The sequence below is a fragment of the Taurulus bubalis genome (genome assembly GCF_910589615.1).
Source record: "Taurulus bubalis genome assembly, chromosome: 14".
Taxonomy (NCBI): domain Eukaryota; kingdom Metazoa; phylum Chordata; class Actinopteri; order Perciformes; family Cottidae; genus Taurulus; species Taurulus bubalis.
The window spans coordinates 6,910,932-6,934,469 of record NC_136602.1 but is presented as its reverse complement, the minus strand read 5'-3'; the positions used below and the strand labels follow the sequence as shown (position 1 = coordinate 6,934,469).

General features: G+C 42.7%; 1 protein-coding gene across 1 annotated transcript in view; it reads left to right on the top strand.

Annotated features, from left to right (window-relative positions):
• ccdc88ab (coiled-coil domain containing 88Ab) overlaps window positions 1-23,538 on the top strand; it is a gene marked incomplete at both ends in the record, with an annotated part of 59,749 nt that overhangs the window by 29,260 nt on the left and 6,951 nt on the right. Inside the window, 26 exons of the mRNA XM_079230158.1 lie at window positions 1,005-1,063; window positions 2,176-2,259; window positions 2,415-2,555; window positions 3,461-3,633; window positions 8,171-8,252; window positions 8,786-8,944; window positions 9,481-9,627; window positions 9,761-9,905; window positions 10,429-10,607; window positions 11,433-11,570; window positions 12,728-12,911; window positions 13,135-13,265; window positions 13,810-14,103; window positions 14,443-14,625; window positions 15,132-15,410; window positions 15,708-15,832; window positions 16,185-16,323; window positions 16,958-17,137; window positions 17,283-17,444; window positions 19,102-19,379; window positions 19,625-19,768; window positions 19,967-20,153; window positions 20,397-20,542; window positions 20,687-20,779; window positions 21,290-21,492; window positions 21,852-21,899. Coding sequence (XP_079086284.1) covers window positions 1,005-1,063; window positions 2,176-2,259; window positions 2,415-2,555; window positions 3,461-3,633; window positions 8,171-8,252; window positions 8,786-8,944; window positions 9,481-9,627; window positions 9,761-9,905; window positions 10,429-10,607; window positions 11,433-11,570; window positions 12,728-12,911; window positions 13,135-13,265; window positions 13,810-14,103; window positions 14,443-14,625; window positions 15,132-15,410; window positions 15,708-15,832; window positions 16,185-16,323; window positions 16,958-17,137; window positions 17,283-17,444; window positions 19,102-19,379; window positions 19,625-19,768; window positions 19,967-20,153; window positions 20,397-20,542; window positions 20,687-20,779; window positions 21,290-21,492; window positions 21,852-21,899 — 4,083 coding nt within the window. The remainder of the gene's footprint in view (window positions 1-1,004; window positions 1,064-2,175; window positions 2,260-2,414; window positions 2,556-3,460; window positions 3,634-8,170; window positions 8,253-8,785; window positions 8,945-9,480; window positions 9,628-9,760; window positions 9,906-10,428; window positions 10,608-11,432; window positions 11,571-12,727; window positions 12,912-13,134; window positions 13,266-13,809; window positions 14,104-14,442; window positions 14,626-15,131; window positions 15,411-15,707; window positions 15,833-16,184; window positions 16,324-16,957; window positions 17,138-17,282; window positions 17,445-19,101; window positions 19,380-19,624; window positions 19,769-19,966; window positions 20,154-20,396; window positions 20,543-20,686; window positions 20,780-21,289; window positions 21,493-21,851; window positions 21,900-23,538) is intronic.

Genomic DNA, 23,538 nt, shown 5'->3' with positions numbered 1-23,538 from the left:
CTTATCTCACGCACGCACACACACACACACACACACGAGGATCCAACAAGGGGAAACACCGAGTCCTGGTATCGACATAGACTCACAACCTGCATATATAGCACACCACTTAGTCAGTGTAACACACACACAGGCACCACCTGGTTTACTGCTGTCCAGGAGCAAATCCCTCAGATGAGCTCAGGCCTGTCGAGCAGCTGTTTGTGGGCTTCAGCCGTTTCTGACAATATGTGCCGACACGTGGAAGTTAAATCTGTCAACAATCTACACTGTGGGACACATGGTGGGACTGTTGCTGGAGAAGGGGATTCATGAGGAGGGAATTGAAACAAACTAAGAATGATTTATTTTCATTTTTATAGGAAAACCACTGTACATGTTTATGGTTATCTACACTTCACACTTCACATTCACATGTTACATACATAATTTGCATTTTTGCACTCTCCTATTGTTTGTTATTGATGTTTTTATTTACACCTCACACACTTAATATACACACACATACTTGCACTTTTGCACTTCTACTGTTTAAGTTAATTTAATTCCTAAATTAATACTGTTCTTTTTTCTTTCATCCAGTTATTTTATTTGTATTTTTAGTAGTATTATTATTGAATATATCATTCATCCCTGTTTTTATATCTTATCTTATTTTCTGTGTAAATGGCTGCTACTCAACTACTGTGCCGATGAGTAAGACCCCGTCTGTCTAGGAAACACCTGCTTTGACCTTGATAATGTTAGAGCTCTAATTGAAAACGATGACTGTTTTATTACGAAGCACTTTGTAGGACTTGATTTTAAAGAACGGCTTTTACAAATATACCGTAGTCCTGTCTGCTAACACCCTCCATCAATCACCAGATCTCTGTTTCTGACCGATATCAATAGAATGTATTCACTAACCTCTGCGTTGTTGGCCTTCTCCTTATCAAACCACAGAAGCTGAAATGAGACAGATTTAATGTTTTTTTTGTCTTTGTGTTTTTTTCCTTCTTTAGAGCAAGGTCTGGAGGAGATGAAAAAACTGTTGCTGCTACTACTAGGCTGCGCTGTCCAGGTAAGAGCAGTTTAATCCACTTAACCACTTAAGGGTGTTTTCATAAGCCGGCATTTAGTCCGTTTTAATTAAACTCTGGTGCGGTTCGTTGAGGGAGTGATTAAGGCAGTAATCAGACCAAACAACCGGTCCGAAACAACTTACGAGGGGTTCGTCTCCGACCGTTTCCTAGGGAACAGTTTTTTAGTTTGATTGCAGCAAGAACCGAACCAATTGCTGGAAGTGAACCAAAAGTTATTTTGTATTTGTGCAATGTAAAACCGAACCAAAATAAATATTAAAAAACAAAAGTATCAATATCAGTCTGATTTAGACTAACCAAACAAACTACAGCTTGCAAACGTGCCCTTACACACTTCATATATTTATAAGTAGTCAGGTTTAAAAGGGCCAGAGCCAAGGCCACAAGCCGGTTCTGTTCTACAAGTTCAAAGTCTGAGAGGCATTTTGGGCTTGTGTCTCATGATTCAGCAATACTGTAAATGATCCCTTCCCCATGACCTTTCGTATGTTGGGAAGGGCTTCAGCTGAGCTAGTTGCATACTTGTTCATTACTTTTATTGGTCATCTTGAAGCAATTTAACTCCAAAGCCAGTCTCTGTTTGATCCGCCCTCCCTCGATGACAGCTATTTGCTCCCCTTTGACAAAATAATTTGTAAAAAATGGCTTTCCTGTTATTGCGTTTCAGACAAGGGCATAGTAGACCTTTCACCAGCTCTATTGTTTTAGTAAAAAGACACTATAGTTGCATTCATGCGTGCAACTCTGACTGACTCTTAATAGTCTGTGTAATCAAAAACCAGGTGCAGAGTAAGAATTGGCACACAGTGAACAAGAGTTTACCTCCGTGGTGCTGAGTTCTGTTCTCATCTCATCTTCTGCTACAAAAGAGGAAAATGATCTTTGTCGGATCCAGAAGATTTGTCACGTTTGAAGACGAGACTTCTTTCCTCAATACAACTTCCTGGAAACATGTTTATCAGATCAGCGTCTGTCCCGTATCTGCAATGTTGCTCTCCTGACCTCCCATTGACCCCCCAACCCACCTTGTACTGTAACATTTCAGATGCCTTTCTCATTCTCTTCTTCACCCTCCCACCTCTGTTTACAGTGCGAGAAGAAGGAAGAATACATTGAGTGTATCCAGACTCTGGACTTTGACACCAAAGCTGCCATAGCATCCCACATCCAAGAGGTATTTCTCCTCCAATCGGAGACAATTAAGATATTTCATCTCCTAGACCTCATTTACTTTGTTACCATTCATCTAATGTACGTTTGTTCAGTCTACAAAGTGTCATGAATGCAACTTCTCTCCAACAATCGGTGATATGATGTTTGTGGTTTTAGGTGACTCATAATCAGGAGAACGTAGTGGACCTGCAGTGGTTGGAAAGTGGGGAAATGCCTCCTGAGGACCTGGACAGCCTCTCCAGAAACCTGGCTTTCCACCTCAAACGCCTGGTGGATGACAGGGACACACAGCTGGAGGTAATAACATACGTACAGATATGTGTGTGTGTATGTATGTGTGTATATATATATATATATATATATATGAGAGATTACATTTGTGTGTGTGTGGGAGGGCTAATATTGCTTTTTTGAGCTGTGTTGAATTTCCTTTTATCACTAAAGCAACATAAGCCCAACAGCAATAAATAGGTACAATAGACAAGGCAGGAAACCAGTAAAGTGTGTTTTTTATATAATGTTTCTGTGTGTCTGTGTGGGGGGAGGTTCTGTGCAGTGGGTTTTTCTGAATGTTTGTTACAGTTCTTCGAACAAAACTTCACTGATGAAAATGATGGGCTATTTCTAGTTGGGGTTATGTGGAAACTTTTCTCTTTTTTTCCATGTTACCACAAAAGAGCAGCCTCAGGAAGGAAGGGTTGAAACTGTTAACGGTCTCATGGATGGAGTGTGTGTGTGCTTTTTACTTTGAGTACATGCGTCATTAAATGAGTTTTCCAACCCATAGGGTGCAGATGATAGCAGATCTTGTGTGTGTGTGTGTGTGTGTGTGTGTGTGTGTGTGTGTGTGTGTGTGTGTGTGTGTGTGTGTGTGTGTGTGTGTGTGTGTGTGTGTGTGTTAGGGGCTGTAATAGCCTCCAGATTATCACTCTGTCGTCCAGCCGCTCTCAATTAAAATCCCATTTCCTTTCTGGGGCAATAGATCAAAATCGGCTGTGTGTGGGACTTTAGGTGTACTTTTTGCCCTCGTGCCTATGTTGTAGTTTTAGTTCGTGGGGGTGCTTTGGGTGAATCAGTGTATCAACTCTCCTCTTTGAGTATTTTCTCTTATTGAGTCAAAAACGGACTTCTATTAACGGGCTCTTGTACTCATCTATACAGCTAGAAATCTCACTACCTGCCCATTCTTTTTTTCCGTGCAGACTATAGTGGAGTTAACCCAGGAGAGAGACTGTGTGCAGCTGTCTCCACTGGCTCCCTATCCGACCCAGTCTCCCGGTGACTCTCCCAGTATGAGGAGGACCGAAAGCCGACAGCACCTCTCAGTGGAGTTGGCTGATGCCAAAGCCAAGATCAGACGCCTTCGACAGGAACTGTGAGTGCCCCGGCTTTATCAGCTGGAAGAAAAACATTACTGAAGTTGGGCAAAGGGGATAAAATGCAGAAAAACAGGCAATATACCTTCTTGGTTAACCAGAGACGAACTCAAGACCTACACACAAAAGGGTCATTTGCTGGAATTGGACCTGAACTATTTACCTAATGTTGTTTTCTATCATAGTTCCCATTTTGCTTCTTTTATAGTCATCGGTTTCACCTTTAGGTTACTTACTGTGTGCCATCTTTGTCATAGTTTTTGCATTGGATGGTGTGTTTTTCCTGTTTGGAGACCTGACTGGTTACATCCTCTAATTAAACAATATTGGACAAATCAGGAAGTTATAAAAGTGTTTAGGTCATATAAAGGCTATAATTTAAGCAGACTGTAGTTCTTCACCACGTTTCTGACGGGAACGCACTATGAGTGTGTTCTCCTCATTGTTGTTGGGAGTTTTAAATCTCATGATCCAAGCCTCAAACATGAGGCTTTAAGACGGTGACGATGCAGAGAGGAAGTCGTGGAGACCAGCAGTCCATTTCCTCCCTACATCTCCATTACTCACATAAGACCAGGCTGTTATGATGTCACACTGCAGCTCACGCAGGCACACATAAACCTTGTTAAGGCCTTTGAAATTCTGCCTATGAATAATAGAGCTTCCTTTTTTTAAAGTGCTGTAATCCCTTGCCAGACAAAGGCTTAATGGTCAACCCAGACCAGTTAGAAGGAAGGGAGCGCCTTCTGATCAAGAGGAAGTATTTAAATGTTACACAAACACCACATCTAATGTATCAGACTTGCTGGCCTCAGCTCTGTTTTGTTACTGAATGTGTTGATGGAGCCTGAGCTGGTGTGTACTTCAGTCTATCCTCCTTTATTTGCAAGATTAAAATCCCAGCTGAAACTAATCGTGGATTAGATTTCATTGACTGTGTCGTAGCTCAGATAACGCGTCATTCCTACTTCAAGGGAATCCTTTGCATGCTTGAGTGGATCTGACTCCCAGTGTAGAAGAATCTTCATCATCTGAAAACGTATTTAAACGAGTTATCTTGCTCATTTCTTATCTCCCTGTGATTTGGAAAAGGCCTTTGATCATACTTGAGTGCTGTGTCATTCTGCCCATTGTACTTTGCAGGAGATCTTTTTCTTCTCCCCCACACATACCATTGTCTATTTAACAAAACTTTATGGTTCTTTAACAATTGGTTGTAACTCAGACCGGAGTGCAGGTCAACCTCTGCTTGGTCACATGATCACTGAAACACATCTTTCCTTGAGCCTGAGCTCGTTCTTGTGCTGAAAAGGTCTGACATTCATCACTGTAGACACCTCCCTTATACATCCTTGACCCACATTATGATTTCCTCAGTCGGCCTATATAGGGCTATAGAACATCACCCAACAAGCCAATGAGTTATTTTGTTTGTTGGTAGCCATGGTATTGTTTACTTGTTGTTGTGAAGGGCCAGAAAATGAACAAAAAGGGCTTAAAGTCAGTCTATGCTGATGTAGTCTGCTCACATGATGCAGTTTCCTCTCTCAAGCAGAGAAGGAATGTGTTGTGTCTGGGTTCGTGCATATGGACAAATATTGTCTCTCTGCATACAAATAGACGTGTGTGTGTGTGTGTGTGTGTGTGCACACTTGTGTTTGTGTGTCAAAAGGAGACCAGGTTAGAGCCAGGGGGGCTGTACGGTTCAGTGGTCCCACAGTGGTCTGTTTGTTAATGTCGAGTAAAGCGACTGCTTTCTGGCTGCTTTCCCTCCTCCTGTTCAAGCTCAGACAGAGTTCATAGCTACAGTATGAAACGCAGTTGGGGTCATGTGTAGAGACGCTATTCTTCAGCGTGAGCGTTAACCCGATTCCCAGGACAAAAATGTATTTTGTACTGCTTCCATTCATTCACCTCTCAAAGTCCCGTGGTTGCTTTAAATATAAATGTATAGCACAGTCAGGGATATTATTAGGTTCACCACGCTAAAGCTAATGCAGTCTAATTCAACAGTCGTGCAATACATTCGACCTTCATGAAGGTTATAATGTTCAGTCTCTTTTTCTAAATGACAGTACCGCCTCTCTGTACAATGCAATGTAGTTCAACAGCACCACAAACTATACCATGACCTCATGGATATAGCATTCATTACTGCATTAGTTTGAGATTGCTCAACCTAATAAACTGGAAGCATGAACATCTTTTCACAACAAGTAAATTGATAAACGGACTGAATTGAGAATTTATTAACTGAATTGTAGCAATGTCAAACAATCAACCATTTACTGTAGTTAGTGTCGAGTCTTTCTGAGTTTGGGGTCAACCAGCCAATACAACTTGAATGCCAGTAGATCTTTAACCACTACAAATTATGAATAGCTCATTGAGGTAAAAGGCAGTGATGTCCCATTATGCTGGAATTGGTTACAGCCAATTTATTCAAGACTGATTGATGGAATTTTAAATCAGTCATTTATTGAGTCTAGAATTGAGTACTTGGTATGCTATTGTCATTTTGACTATAGAAACAGCTAAAAAATATTGTTGAGAAAATGTTTGGTAATATTTATCACAAAAGGTGTGTGTGTGTGTGTGGCCTTTCTGTTGGCTTGAAGAAAGACCATTATCTGCCATTTCACTAAGGCCAAGAATGTGGGGTTATGGAAATATATGGATTATATTAATATTAAGATTTACCAGTTTGACATGTAGTAGCCTGGAAAAGGTTGCCTTCTTTTCAAGTACAGCAGTGCATACAAGTGTTTGTGTCTGTGCTTGTGCAGATGCAGCGCTTGTTCCACCATTACCATAAGCAGAAGAGCCAGCTGCATCCATAATATGAGCCCAGAGCTCATCTGCCATTCTAAAGTTGACAGGTGTTTGTGATCTGGGCATGGGGGGGGGAGAGACGGGTCGGGGCTGCAGGAGGGGTGTGTGTGTGGGGATGAAACAGAAGATGGATCCTGCCTGTCGACTCCTACTTTCCAAATAACGTTAACTGCGGAAGGAAGGAGAGAAATGAAAGGAAACAGGAAAAGAAGAATGCCTTTTGCTTATTGAGATGCAACCTGAGTCTCCAGAGAGCTGTAATCAAATGGGCCATCAGATGTTCAGTGTTGCAGTTTCATGCACAGACAGACAGACACACAAAGAGAGGGACACACACACACATGCACACGCACAGAGAGACAGACGGAACAGCGTCTCAGGAATGCAGTCGTTTTCCTTCAAAGCGGTGTGCCACATTCTCTCCTCGATGGTTGGAAGGAGCTGGGAAAATACACACACACACTCACACACACACACACACACACACACTCACACAGACAAAGCAAATGTCAAGCTTCCCTATTCACTGTCACTTTAATGAATGGATACAGGCGTGTGAGATGGCAGGACCCTGCTATTGAGGGTGGAAGAGTGTCGCATTTAATTCTATGTTTTGCAACACATCGCGGCACAATCCGATGTAAAACTTTATTCTCTCCTGCTCTGATCTTATTTGTTGTTAAGGATTCTCCAGAATAGAGGGACATAAGGGGTTTGCGCCTCAGGGGCAGATTTGCATATGTTTACCCCTGAAGTAGTCACAGGACTCTGACTTTTCTACAGTTACTTTTATTGCTGTCTTTTCCCCTCACTGCTTGTCATTGTGTGCCATGTTGACTCAGATGAAGAAGGCTGTTTATTTGTAGCTGAATTCAAGGCAGGACACAGGAAAGACATTGTGTCACGACCGTCACAGCTCAGACACAACGGGCTATTTTTACATACGGGAATGGGTTATTGGGTTTATTGAGGTCTTGATATCAACATGTGAATGGCATATTTTTGTCTTTTCAACAATGGCCTATTATGCCGAACGGGATTGTTACGTCCCTTTTCCCGTCTAAGGGATAAGGGGGGAACGAACACAGGTCAGTCCAATGACGATAATGATAGTTTTTTATTGCAAACAGTAGTTTCAGAAGCCTGAATACTTCATCTTATAAAATCTAGAATGAAAATAGTACCTCAAATTGAGCTCTCATCTGATGAAATATACAGACTCAATGACCTACACATATTTTTAGTTGAGTCTTTAGTTCACTCTTCTGTCTGATGCTGCAACTCTATATTCTTGCAATATTAATAGCAATCATTTATGGAAACAACCCAATTGTCAAAATGCCGACTGAAAACTGAAACTAAAATGCTTAAAAGTAAAGATGCTGAAGCCAATGTATTTTTTCCGGGTAACTATGTCGATAGGCTGGTCCCATTAAACGATTTAGCTGTGAAATGGAAACGGCCCTAAAGGAATGTCCTTAATACTCTGAATTGGTACACGCACACACAGAGAAACGTGGCCCCTGATTCTCAGTGTACCATTTAATCAGAGACACAAAACACCATCATTTCTTCTGCCTGTATCTTTCTCTACCTCCTGCCATTCTCTCTGTCTGTCCTTCCTCTTTCTAGGTTACATCCTGCACCCTTTACCCCCCCACGTTCTCCTTGTTTGACTCCTCTCCCTCCCGCTTTCTTTTTCAGAGAGGAGAAGAGTGAGCAGCTTTTGGACACCAGGCAGGAGCTTGATAACATGGAAGTGGAGCTCAGGAGGCATCAGCAAGAGGTATTGCAACTCAGTCACAGTGATCCTCACACACTAAGGTTCATATGACTTCATCCTCCCTTCACCTGCTGTGCCCTCCTCTATCTTAGTCCTTAATGTCTGCAGCGCTGCCAGGCTTTAATCAGCTAGCTGGTGACTTTACAGCTCATTACAGGCTATTAGAGCTATCTTTAGCCCAGCAATAGCCTCGCACGGCTTTTGATTTGGAAGATGGCAGCAGGCTGACAAACTAGATGCTGTAAACAAGGTGGATAAGTTCAGGGCACGGAGGACGCGTATGCGTGCTTGTGGTAATTGATAGTGTGTCAAGTTTGTTCTGTTCTTTATCTGTTTATGTAGCGGACACGACTTTGGTAGATTACCTGTGAATAAATAACAGTCTGGCGTCCGAGATTACTTGTAAAAACAACTGTAGCTTTTGATTCATGATTGTATATCTGCTCTCACATCTTTTGTTCACGGGGACTCCTCAATTTAGAGATGTGGCGCTCCACATATTCATTGCTCTACGTTTGGCTGTCAACTCCTTGCAGAGCTACCAGTTGGTGTCGGACGCCCGATCGGCGCGGGCCTACCGCGACGAGCTGGACGCGCTCAGGGAGAAAGCCATCCGCGTCGACAAGATGGAGAGCGAGCTGAGCCGATACAAGGAGAGACTTCACGACATTGAGTTTTACAAGGCCAGAGTGGAGGTACACGACTGTTTGTTAAAGGACACCGCAGGGATGATTCAGCATCGTGTTGCTGATATTAAAGCAACTAGTTGTTGCTTGATACGTAAACATGTCTTCATCATTTTAGTTCAAACTGGCCATGTTGTGAACGGTGTGCAAGCAACATGTGACTCGTATACAAGGATCCAACCACTGTCCATGCTGCATATTGTCATGATGCAAGGGTTTTTCAGTAGTCATTTTTCACTGTAAATTGATGCATTGAATTACAGAGGGATGTATTTGCAACTGCTCACCATGCATACATAGCATCTACATTTTAATATCAATTGGATATTTGGATGTTTAACTAAATAAGTTATTTCAGACACAGTTATTTTCAGTATTTGGTGATTTTCATTTCTGGTCATAGTCTTATTATTAATACCGTTACTTCTGATTCTAGTAATAGTGCTGATATTAAAAGTAATATACAAACAAACGTTTTTCTTGCCCTTTTCTTTTTTGTTTTGTTGTTTCACTTGTATTCTCTGTTGACGTGGTGGTTTCTGTAGGAGTTGAAGGAGGACAACCAGGTCCTGTTGGAGACTAAGAGCATGTTGGAGGAGCAGCTGGATGCGACCCGGACCCGCTCCGACAAACTGCACCTCCTTGAGAAGGAGAGTCTGCAGCTCAAATCCAAGATCCACGACCTGGAGATGGTGAGATGATTTCTAGTCTTGGAGCGAGTCAAGCTGGGCTTCACATCAGAGTAAAAGGCACACGGGCATTTCAGCAGTCAAGGGGTCAGCATTTGTTTATCGTAACCCACCGTCCATCTCTATTATCTCCCAGGAGCGGGACATGGACCGTAAACGTATGGAGGAGCTGATGGAGGAGAACCTCGTGCTTGAGATGGCCCAGAAACAGAGCATGGACGAGTCCCTGCATCTGGGCTGGGAGCTGGAGCAGCTGTCCAAGACGCCAGAACTGGCTGAAGGTAAGAAAATGATGGAGCCAAGAATGTTTTTAAAACCAGAGAACAGGATTGTTTATGCTGACTGAAAGATAAACAGAGGGGTGTTAAAGAAAGCTAAGAATGTGATGTTGAGTTAAAGTGTCACGCAGCTGACGGTCACCTGACTTGACCAGCTTGAAGGCTTCAGAAGGCCAACAGACCAGGTTGCTCATTGGCTCTTGGCCCTGGCGTCATCCCCGTGGCCCCTTCTGCACTCGCCAACCTCCGCTGGGTTTTCCTCCCACGTAATTAGGACCTGTAATTAATATTCAGCGGCTCTCGGAGGATAATTTGTGTGTTTTGGATTATAAAAGCGGTTAAGAGGTTTAACTAGCCAGGGATCTGGATAAAGACTTTGTGTTGTGTGCGTGTTGAAATGGCATTTTAAAAGCTTTAAGACCTCTGAAGTTAGTCCCAAAGTGAACTTGTGGTTTTAACTTCAACACCAAAAGTCTAAACAGAACATTGATTCAATTGTTTTGTATTTGTTTGATCGTTGACTCAGCCCCTCAGAAGTCTCTGGGTGAGGAGGTGAATGAGCTGACCTCCAGCCGCCTGTTGAAGCTGGAGAAAGACAACCAGACCCTGCTGAAGACTGTGGAGGAGCTGAGAGGAGCAGCCAGTCAGGACACTGTGACCAAACTGGTGAAAGTCAACCAGGAAAACCAGAGACTGAACCACAAAGTAAGCTGGACTGTGTGTTTGGGTTTAAAGTTCTAAATAATTTACAGTTTTTAATTTGTTCTAGAGAAATGTATGACATCATTGACTTTCTACTTACTAATATACCTGATACTCAGTCCAACGCTTCTTTTTTTTTTGTAGAGTCGCCCTGGGCTTCATTTTAGTTCTTTCTTTTTTTTTTACATTTCACGTCAGTGGTTGTAATTGCAGTTTAATTTTAACTACCAACATTAGCATATTGGACCAGCACTCGTCCATAATATATCACCTTAACACTTGGCTTTCGGCCTTTTCACCGATAAAATAGAAAGAGAAAGAAGTAGAGAGCGGTGGATAGGGGGATGAAAGCAAAGCTGTAAATCCAGACAGCCCTGCATTGCCTTTTCTTTCCAGTCTTTGACACCCAAACGCCCCTCGCTAAGAGAAGTGTCGCCGCTATTTTCAGAAACATAAGCCTCTCTCTGTGCCCTCTGAATAAAAAGCATGAAATTGTGTTTCTCTCTCACAAAGGGAAAATCCAGAGTGGGGAAATTTATTTCCAAGTGACTTGAGGTTTCGAGCCAAAACACATTAAAATGTGAATGCAGCTCCTGGTAGACGTGAACAACAGAAGCGCTCTCATTTAATGGAAATCTGTCTGAGTGCTTCCATACATTAACTTGCGTGCATTTTTCTGCAGAGCTGTGACAGATGTATTATATACATTTGTAACAGACTAATAATTGCACCCGCTTCTTTGCCACTGGGAATCAGATATTATATAGTATTTGATTCAGTCATGAAAACCCAATTGAGATTACAATGTGACTTCATCGTTGTTTACAGTTGGAGCAGTTGGGGAGTGAACTGACATCAGACAGAGAGTCGCTCCGCAGCGCTGAATCCCTCAGCACTGACCTGATGAAGGAGAAGGCTTTACTGGAGAAGACTCTGGAAACACTCAGAGAAAACTCTGAGAGACAGGTACACACACGCACACGCACACACACACAGATTTAATTTGTGAAGTTTATCCCATTACTAGATGGTCATTTAAAATAACCGTCACTTATTCTTGATTTTTGTCACGCATGTGGGGATGGGGGGAAAATTCTGAATCTATTCACAACTTTCCCCAAAAATTATATATTTTTATTTCTACAAAAGATATTTGATAATGCATCGGATATGAAAATTGATATCCGACTGTGAAAGGGAAAAAAAGCAGCACTGCTGCAGCTGTTTGCCTCACGCTCAGTAAATCCACAACCTTACAGGATTCACACAACTTCCCATTCATTCATTGAAAATGAAACGCTAGGTCTAACTGAATGAGGAATAATAACCGTAATGATGGCAGAGAACTAGGCTGCAGAAAGAGTGAGTAGAGTAGATCCTGAGCTCCTCTATCTACAGAATTGAGAATCGTTATAGAGAACAACTTTTCTGAGAGAGACGATGATCACATCAAGCACTCGTGTGCTTTGGAATAATGTTAACGTTGCATCCTGTGTACTGGAAAAGCATTATGGTCGGATGCACCGGCACATTCAGACAAACGGAGCTTTGAGACCGTGCGTCATAGACGCTGCTCACTCCACAAAACCATCATTGATTCTCGTTCCAGAAAGCCTCAAGAAAGTGACGAAGCTGTGTAATTTACCGAAGTCTATACAGAGTTCTTTTGGGAGCAATCTTTGTGCAATTGATTTGCATTTGAATTTAAGAGCTATTAAATGGAACTACCACTATGTGTTATCGACTCTTTACTCTGTGGCCCAGATGCAGTCGCTCGCTGTGTCCGCAGGGACTTTGTAGCTGTTGGACCCAAATCTGACACCTTTAATGAATTTTAACCGTCTGATTTGTAAAAACATGGCTCTGATGAGGCAGAGAAAACACGGCGAGCTGCTCTCACAGATTAGTGGTGACAATTTAGTATTATTTATTATTTAATCTAATTAAACTAAAGGAACATTTGAAGCAGAAGCTTCTTAAATCTCTCATACAACCAGTTGATCACAGCAAGCTGAATTCATTTCACATGAAGTCGTAGCAAAAACATGTGGACTTGAAGTATTTTTCACTGGCTTCAATCACTTTAAACATGACCATTACATCTATGATATCTGTTTTTCCAGCTGAAGGGTGTGGAGCAGGAGAACAAGCACCTGAGCCAGACGGTGTCGTCTCTGCGGCAGCGCTGCCAGGTCGGTGCAGAGGCCCGGGTCAAGGATGTGGAGAAGGAGAACCGCGTTCTCCACGACTCCATCAGCGAGACGACCGCCAAACTCAATAAGATCGAGTTTGAAAGGAAACAGCTCCGTAAGCGACGTGCTTCTGAACTGTGTTTGTGGTTCATTGGAATCAGTATTTCGACAGTTTCAAGCTCCTTGTTTTTTTTTTATTTGGAATTTACTTGATTAACATTCTGGTTGTTCCTTCTTCTTCTTCTTCTTCTTCTTCTTCTTCTTCTTCTTCTTCTTCTTCTTCTTCTTCTTCTTCTTCTTCTTCTTCTTCTTCTTCTTCTTCTTTTTTTTGTATGCAGGTAAGGAGCTTGAAGTGGTGAAGGAGAAGGGTGAGCGAGCTGAAGAGTTGGAGGTTCTGATGCAGAAGCTGGAAAAGGACAACGAGAGCCTGCAGAAGAGAGTGGCCAGTCTGGGGATCACCTGTGAAAAGGTCTGGTGCCTTTAGCTTTCTACCTGTGTGTCTGTGTGCTCCATTAGTCGGTCAATACAAGTTTCCCCACATGGTTCAAGTTCAATACTAATATAGATGGCTCTGGTGCATCTTAGTTAACCACTGTTGTAACCACTGAGTTGAGTTGCTTCCCAACAAATTGGCAAGAATCACCAGTTGGAGAGAAATATCTTATCTATCCATCCTTAAGCATGCAAGTTTTTTTTAATCCATGAAAGTTTATGATCAATCGTCAGAGAAAGAAATCTCTTAGTAATTGGATTCCAATTTTTGTCATATGTTGTCTTTTCTCTCTGTGTCCTTCACTATATGTGTTACTCTTATACTTCATAGTTGAAATTTGGTATTGAATATTACTGCAAAATATGTAACTCCTTTTAAATTAAACTTTAAAGCTTTATGTTATAATACATTTTGAAGCTGTGCCAATACATTTAAGCTGACCGCCATTACACAACACTACTTGGTGTAGTCAGACAGAAACACTTCACTCCTCATCTTTAATCACCATCATCATGTGTAGGTGACTTCTTTGGAGAAGGAGAACATGGATCTGGAGGCAGATTGCCGTCGCCTGAAGAAGAAGCTGGACGCTCTGAAGAACATGGCCTTCCAGATGGAGGCTTTGGAGAAGGAGAACTCCCAGCTGGAGCACGAAAACCTGGAAGTTCGGCGCTCGGCTGAGAGCCTCCGGTCAGCGGGCGCTAAGGCCGCCCAGCTGGAAGCCGAGAACAGAGAGCTGGAGAGTGAGAGGAGCCATTTGAAGCGCAGCATGGAGCTGCTCAAAGCCTCGTCCAAAAAGACGGAGCGATTAGAGGTAAAACTGCAGCGACTGCCGGTAACACAGCGAGTCCTTCTGTGACTGGAGAGCTAAAATGCAACAACGTACGGCAAGAAGCTTTCTTTGAGATATGCAAAGCAGTGTTTAATCAGCACCAGTGGTGCTTGTGCATGAGTTAACTGGTCCTTAACAGAGGCAACTTGTGTAACACAAGGTCGTGAGGAACAGCCGTAGAGGTAATGGCACCGTTATCATCATTAATTATTATTTTTTTACAGGTAAGTTGCAGGGGATCTAGCATGTGATGGCATCAGGGAGCAGTGCAACTAGTTCACGGATGCTTTTAATATCCTAATCTGGCTTTTCCTCTCCCAGATGAGTTACCAGGGCCTAGATACAGAGAACCAGCGCCTGCAGAAGGCTTTAGAGAACAGCAGCAAAAAGATTCAACAGTTGGAGGAAGAGCTGCAAGAGGTGGAGACGGAGAATCAAACCCTGCAACGCAACCTGGAGGAGCTCAAGATCTCCAGTAAACGCCTGGAGCAGCTGGAGCAGGAGGTAGGGGAAAAAACTGTTTCATTAGGTCACAATAAATGCTGAAATGTGGGAAATGGTAGCCCTGAAAACACAAGTCAATGTTAAAAATGTATACAGATTTTTAGAGTGCACTTTTGAATTTGAATAGCTGTACGTGTTTTACTGAAACAGCCTCAGTAACTTTTTTTGGGGTGGGCTGATTCTGGCAGAATGAGGTCAATCAGATTGGCCCAAAATTGTAGTTAAGGCCGATGGATGGGAGCATTTGTGATGCAGCAGTCTAAAGAATATATATATACATGTTAAAATAAATAATATTATTTGGCACTCATTTAGTCCCTTCTGATAAAATACAGCGCGTTGCCTAGCAGTTGGATTATCCCAGATTATTTGTCAAAATTGATTTTCGGCCCTTTTTAAATTAATCTGTGTTCACGTATTTGCCAAACATGCATTTACAAGGCATTTAGACGACGGGTAAAGTCCATCAAATGATGCGTTATCCTTCTGCTCCGTTATCCCCACAGAACAAGATTCTGGAGCAGGAAAGCTCCCAGCTGGAGAAAGACAAGAAGCTCCTGGAGAAGGAGAACAAGCGGCTGAGGCAGCAGGCCGAGATCCGCGACTCCAAGCTGGACGACGACAACCAGCGGATCTCCACCTTGGAGAAAGAGAATCGGACCATGGGCAAGGAGATGATCTTCTTCAGGGACTCCTGCACCAGAGTCAAAGACCTGGAGAGGGAGAACAGGGAGCTGGTCAAACTGGGCACCATTGATAAGAAGACCCTCAACACACTCAGAGAGGTGAGAAGTCTGCAAATAATAATCTTGAGACTTCGCTTCACATGCTTCCATATGTATCATAATCCTTTGTTGGTGAAGTTGTGTAAAACACACAACATGGATGATTATTGATGGGACCGGATTGCCATTTATTAATAACCCTAGGCACTGAAGTATTATTAGTGTCGACTCTTCCATTAAAATGGTGCATTTTTATGACTAATTATTGAATAATTGTGTGTGTGTGTGTGTGTGTGTGTGTGTGTGTGTGTGTGTGTGTGTGTGTGTGTGTGTGTGTGTGTGTGTGTGTGTGTTTAGGAGCTTGTGAGTGAGAAGCTGCGGACTCAGCAGATGAATAATGATCTGGACAAGCTGACTCATGAGTTGGAGAAGATTGGACTGAACAAAGAGAGGCTGCTGCAGGACGAGAGCTCTCACGACAGGTATCAGTTCACAAAGACACAAGCTCCCTGTTCTGTGTTGGCTCTTAACGCAGAACTCGGTACTAAAATAGGACCTCAGTCAATCCTCTTGGGATCAGAATGATTAAAGGTGATCAGTGCAGTCCAAATAAATTGGCATTGTGGCCCATTTTAAATTGGGTGTTGAAGTTTTAATTATTCTGAGTCTATTGAAGAATCATCCTGTGGGAGTTTTCTGCGCCAATATCTCAGTTGGCCTTGCTGTGCTGTGGCAATGACGGGATATCTGTGTTTATGATTACAAATGTGTGAGCACATTCGAGACTGAAGACTCAAAAACACACACAGAGCTAACTTGAGTATTTATTTTCAGGTTTAGGCTCCTGGAAACCAAACTGGAGTCGACTCTGAAATCGTCTCTGGAGATTAAAGAGGAGAAGATCGCCGCCCTAGAGGCCAGACTGCAGGAGTCCTCCAACCTCAACCAGCAGCTACGCCAGGAGCTCAAGACGGTCAGTAACACACACACACACACACACGCACACACAGATCCAGGCTTTTAAACATAGCGATAAATGCACAAACACACAGCATGTTGGATGTGTTGCCTGCTGATGCTTCGCTCAACCACAGTACAGAGGACCCAGTATAAAATCACATTCCTCCCCCCAAAGCTCAAGACGCCTAAATATTTCCGCTGCAGTCCAAAACACTGAAAAGACGGAGGGCTTCTCAAGGTCGATACATTATTTATTCATCCACTCTTCCACTTCTATCGCCAGTTTATCTATTCATGAGGCGGCAGGAGTCTGTGAAAGGGATGGGATGGAGGGGAGGACGTCTGCTTTCCTTTAGGGTGCGTTTTAAAAGGTCTGAGTGGAAAAGTTGAAGCCTCTGTAGATGACCTCTGAGTTTCAGCTGTGAAACTATAATGGATCTTTACTGCTATTGTACTTTATTACTCAGGCCATTTTCTACGAATGTCTCCTTTTTATCATTTAGTATTTTTACTGTCAAGCCCGCAGCAGTATGTTTTTTTTCTTCTTCTAGCTGTCTAGGATTTATGTTGGAGGAATTAGTTTTATTGCACTGAAAGATCCCCAAAAACTACTCAGTTATGTGTTGACTCGCGTGTCTCTCTCCCAGGTGAAGAAAAACTACGAGGCGCTGCGGCAGAGGGAGGAGGAGGAGGAGAGGATGGTGCAGAGCTCGCCCCCTAGAGGAGGGGAGGACCCTCAGGCTGTCGGTAAATGGGAGAAAGAGAGTCATGAAGCCACCAGAGAACTCCTGAAAGTCAAAGACAGACTCATTGAGGTGGAGAGGAATGTAAGTTGGCACTATCAGTATGGCTTATGTGACTTTTCCCCAAATGAATGGTGAACACACACACACACACACAAATTTTAATTGTGCTTTTTTTTTTGTCCCGTTTATTCAATATCTTTATACTATGCGCACTCTTTTCCCCCAGAATGCCACGCTGCAGGCTGAGAAGGCGGCCCTGAGGAGCCAGCTCAAACAACTGGAAACGCAAAGCTCCAACCTGCAGGCTCAGATAGTGGCCGTGCAGAGACAGACCGCTTCTTTACAGGAGAACAATACGGCGCTGCAGACGCAGAACGCCAAGCTGCAGGTAAACCCTGACGCATTCTACCCGGTAGGCAGTGGGTGACTGCTCTGTGTAGGTGTAGTGTAATCCTCTGTGAGAAAGCTAATAAGTCACTCGTAATTAATATAGTTTGGTATCTAACTAAAATACACAAACGTGAGCAGACTGTAGCAAGTTAGTATTATTGTTAAAATAATCTGCCTCACAATCTCAAGAGACTATGGACAACAATCTTTAGTCGGAACGGATAACGGACGTGAAGATTTTACATGAAGATATCACACGTCAGCTTTAATTATTTCACTTCAAAGGATAACCGTTTTAAAGTGCATGTAATTTGAAAGAATACTGTCACCCCGAAGTCCCATATTCCCCTAGTATTTGTATTGTGTTGACATTTATATTTTCTCTGATCACTTTAAGACGTTATTGTCTGTGTTGGCTTCAAAGTTCAGGTTTAAATTTAATGCTATGACCTTTGAAAAAAAATGCAGTAAATGTTAAAAGGCTTTTAACATTTACTGCATAGAGCACTCGATTCTGATGAGGAAGAACTTCCCAAAAATATACCCTTTATACAAGATACATGCACCATAGACTTATATCGGTGCGTATGATTTGTTCTTCTTTCGGCTGCTCCCATCAGGGGATCAACACTCCGGATCATCTGTTTGTCTAGTTGGTGACCCGGGCGTCGACCGATCCAGTATAGAAATCTGATTTCATGAGCTGCATGTTTGATGATGGCATAGTTTCTACACTGGTTGCCCTTCCTGACTCAACTCCATTCAACTTCGATATTATTATGATAAATACTTAAAATGTATAATAAATATATGATTATTCAAGGGTCATGATTGTTCCAAGAAGAATTAGATATTAGTCATAATGTTATATATATATATATATATATATATATATATATATATATATATATATATATTTTTTTTTTTTTTCATACAAAACGACAGACACGCTATTCAGCCTTCTTTCATCATTGCTGAGCTCCCCAGTATGGATTTAGACTTGTGCTCCCTGTTTGGCAGCAATTCAAACCCTGCTTATGGGCAACAGGATTTACACTGACCATACAGTAGCATCTAGCTGTCTCTGTGGGCGTGTGTCTCTTGATATATGTGTGTGTGGGAGAGTGAGAGAGAGAGCAGGTGTGTGTGTGTGTGTGTGTGTGTTTGTGTACTGACTGTTTAAAGGTACAGAATGTGTGTGTGTGTGTGTGTCAGAGTGTGAATACACGCGCTAGTCATGATTGAAGAGGGACTTGAGACCAGGAAACCCCCGCGACCACAAAGGAAACATGAAAAGAAACAGTTTTCCTGCTGATGTTTTGTATAGATAGTTTTACAAAGGGTGAGAAGAACTGAGCAGAGGCACAGCGCCCCCTGTAGACCAACACAGCAACATCATCTACTTCTATTACATGTCCTTTTGAGTATAGACGGATAACAAGATATTAATAAAAATCTGTATTTTAAACTCCAATTCTCCCATTAGCCAATTTGTGATTTCTTTCCCCCACCCAAATAAGTCCTGTCCTCTTTTCTTCAGGCTCCATACAGTGTTTTCACATTCATCTCAGTCTTCTTTTCCTCCCCTTCCACATCCCCCCTCTTTGCACGTCCCTATCTTAATCTAATATCTCCGTCTTTGCCCTGTCCTTTAGGTGGAGAACTCCACCGTGAGCTCTAAGAGCGCAGCCCTCATGGCCCAGAACGCCCAGTTGCAGACCCAGCAGAGCAGCGTGGAGGGTGAGCGTGAGGGAGCTCTGAAAGACAAAGAGGAGCTGAGGTCCACCTACGAGCTGCTCCTCCGCGATCACGAGAAGCTGGCGGCGCTCCAAGAGAGGCAGGCGGCCGAGTTTGAAGCCCTGATCGGGAAGCACGGGGGTCTGAAGAGCTCCCACAAGAGCCTGGAGCAGCAGCACAGGGACCTGGAGGACAAGTGAGGCTGGGTTTAGGAGCATGGGATGGGCACTTGCTCATAACTTCATACACTACTTTGACCTTCTTTTGAACATGGCCTTATGAGGTCAATGTTAAACAATCACAAAAACAACCATGCTGAGCAACTAGGGGAAACTGTAGATCCCCCTACATGTGCTTTGTATTCCTAACTGACTTATTTCAATATTTTTCTTTATGTAACTGATTTTAGCATTTTTAATATGTGTGAATTTTTGCTTGCAGGTACAAGCAGCTTTTGCAGAGGAAGGGAGAACTGGAGGATCTGGAGAAAAGTCTGAAGGAGCAGCAAGAAAAAATGGCGCTAGAGAATCAAACGCACCAATCCACAGCTGACAAGTACAAACTGCTCAAAGAAGACAATGACAGGTCAGAGCAACAACAAATACTTTGACCTTAAACACTATTCAAATGTACGAATAAAACATATTGCAGCATTTTAACGAAGTATACTTTTAAACTCTTGATATTTTCCTTAAATTAAACCACATGTTTCTATGAAATTTCGAAAAAGGTCCTTTTACATGCTTGTCTCCATATTTAGAAGTCCTTCCGCTCTCTCCTCAGGCTTAATAATACCCATCGTCAACTGATGAGGGACAATGAGAATCTCCAGCTGGACCATAAGAACGTGAAGAGCCAGTTGAACAGCGCCAAGCTGGAGCAGACCAAGCTGGAGGCTGAGTTCTCTAAACTGAAGGAGCAGTTCCAGCAGCTGGACATCACCTCCACCAAGCTCACCAACCAGTGTGAGGTGAGGAGACGCACTTGTATCTTCTCATCTCTGTAGTTTCCCAATATGTGTTTGTGTGCTACTTTGAAAGCCAGCTGTCTTTTGGCGGGTTTACCTCCTTTTTAATGTGTCCTAGTTGTAGAGACGACTTCTTAAGCCAGCTGTGTGGTGGATGGTTTTCCCCTTTTGATGAATCATATTTGTTGTTAAGTCAGGTGTCTTAGCATCTCTTTAATATATCTATCCATCTAATGTGTGTTTTAGTTGTTAAGCCAGCTGAAAGGAAACCTGGAGGAGGAGAATCGCCACCTGTTGGACCAGATCCAGACTCTGATGCTCCAGAATCGCACTCTGTTGGAGCAGACAATGGAGAGCAAGGACCTGTACCACGTAGAGCAACGACAATACATGTAAACCCCCGATGATGAGTTTCCTTTTAAAACAGACTGCAATCATGTCCCTGGCCGCAATTATTATAAAACAAATTGTGGATTGCATGCGTTTTTCCCTGTCGTCTGTCTTGGTGGGTCATCTCTCAATTCTCCACCAATCAGAGACAAGCTGAATGAGCTGAGGAGACAGAAAGAGAAGCTGGAGGAGAAGATCATGGACCAGTACAAGTTCTACGACCCCTCACCTCCACGCAGGTAAGAAAAAGAAAGCAAACGGCTTCATCTAGTTGCATGAGCACATTTTTTTTTTACAAAAACAAGAAGGAAGAACCACAGAGATTGGTTAAGCTATTTCTTTTGTCAATGGCATGATCATCACCGGTGTAAAAATGGCTCCCGCCTGAATTTGGGTGACTGAAACAAGTCATTGTATCATAGCGGACTCTGATCTTGAACACTGTTTGCTTGTTGCCTCTTATCTTTGAGGCGGGGGAACGGCAGAAAACAGTCACACTGCAGCCTCCGGCAGAGCTGCATCAAATATGCATGCTCTGCAGGGCTTTTAACAGCTGCACACTGCAAACATCTCTGTGAAGATTTAGATGCTGAGTACACACATGGAACACATTTAAAATCCATCCTTCATATTCTTTTCACGTCATTATACATTGACTTTTTATATTCCATTTTCTTCCCTCCTCTTGTTCCACTGTGGTCTCTCTGTCTCGCTCACTGCCTCGTCTCTCCTTTTTTTTTTTTTTGTAGGCGCGGCAACTGGATCACTTTGAAGATGAGGAAGTTGATCAAGCCGAAGAGCCGGGAGAGGATGCGCTCTCTCACGCTGACCCCCTCTCGTTCGGAGTCTGGCGACGGTTTCCTGATGTTTCCCCAGGATAGCCAGGACAGCTCGTCCATAGGCTCCGGCTCCAACTCGCTGGACGACACACTGACGCAAAAGAGGAGCAGCAGTGAGTACAAAGAAAAACATATACACACACACACACACACACACACACACACACAGATGTGGACCCAATAATCAGAATCAGTGTAATTACAGTTTAAACCATGACTGAAGCAACTTGTCATTGCACAAAATGGAGACCTGTAGAAACAAACACTTCCCCTATCTAACGCACTGTAAAAGTACCTCTGATCTAGTACTTACACAAATGCACACGCTAAGAAAGCTGTGAGCTCATAATACGTCACAAAACACACAAATATACTTGTTGTGTTGGTTTGCACGATTGTGTACTGGTTGAGTGGGTCTTTCCTCCCCTAACTGCTCCTTTGCTTCTTCATCTTCCTCTCTCTCTCTGCAAAGGGAGGAGAGGGCAGCAGCCCCATGCCCAGGTGCAGGGTTCCACCAATGGTATGGTGCGGGTGGGCGGGGTTTGTGACCCAACTGTTGCGCCTCTCGGGGCATGTTTGCGTGAGTCCATTGTCTGTTTCACTCAGCTGTCCTAGAGGTTACGGTTGAGCTGCGCAGCACCACAAGGTTGACTCTCGATCTCTGAGCTGGTTCGGGAAGTGGATGCATTTCCTGTGTTTGAACAGTGGGTGCGCTTGATTTAAGACATCAAGGTCTGCTTACAGGTCTTGGGGAGCACAACTGCATATGTGAAAAAAAGGCTTTAGTGGGAACTTGTTTCACTAGTCAGCATTGGTTGGAGCAGATGACTAAGAGTTAGAAAATTAAAGAAAATGTGGTGGAGTTCGAAGGAAGTGATCTTCCTCACCTCTTTAGCCAGCTCCTCATCTGTCCTTGAGGCTACATTAGCAGCTTCTAATGGAACAAAACTGAATCCTCGACCTCTCTGCAGTTGATTTGCATTGTGGGTAATGTAGGGGGTTTTGCAGGGAAGTAGAACGTGGAGTACTCTTTCAACAGTGTTTAGATGTCAAAAATCAAGCGCATCTCATGCGGTTCAAATATTGGAAAAGACATTTTTGTCCCAGGTCTCGTTCCCTCTTTACTTCTCCCAACCGGTCGAAGGCTCATTAGCTCGTTAGTTACAGAACGTCAACCTGCTGATCTGTGCTGTTCACCTGTAAATAACCGAGAAACGCCCTCTAACGTAGCATCCAAGCTATTAAAAGGTGCAATGCATTGTGGCTGACTTTCAGTCAATGCATGTCAAAATCCTGGTGGTCTGGATTTGGTAGAAGATGTGCAATAAAGACGACAGATTGGTGGGTCACTTTTCTACAAGCTTAACCTTTTTAAAGTTGTGTAAAGTGAAAATATGCGTTTGGTCAAATCCAAAAACTATAGCCAGTATAAAAAAAATAAGCCAGTAATAAGTGAGTCAACTCTAACACACACATTTCAGTACATGTTGTAGTTTTTTTATCAATGTTGTAACACGTAATTACAAGACATGTATCAACGACATTACACTATACTCAATATAAAATAATAACCAACTAAATAACTAATAGATACAAATATATAAACCCTGCAGTCCTCCCTGATGCTGCCCTCTGACCTCTTCATTCTCCTGATTGCACCATTTAATATTCTTCACCCTGTGTTTCATGTAGGTGGTGATGTGTTGACAGTCGTGTTGTTGTGTACAGTATGTAAAGCAGAGTACGACGCTCATGACCATTGACATGAGTGCTTGTGTGTGTCGCCGTGTGCAGATGAAATGTGCTCAAGTGTGTTTGTGCATTTGAATAATGCGCACCCATTTTTGTGTTTGTTTGCATAACAAGTTTTATTCAGGATTTAAAGAAGTGTGTGTGTGTGTAAGAGGCATTTCAGTCCATCCAAAAAAGCTCTTGAACAATTATATACATATTATAAATGAAGAATACATTATCATTAATGACTAATGCGAGTAAAAAAACAACAACAACCTCCATTTGTTTTTGTTTTTCGAGAAATTGTTGTCCATTAAATGTATCTAGCATTGCTGATATATTATATAAACAGTATTTCCATGAAATACTAAGTAGTATTACAGTGGTTGTGTCTATTGCATTGTTTGTCTATTGAGTGTCCAGAG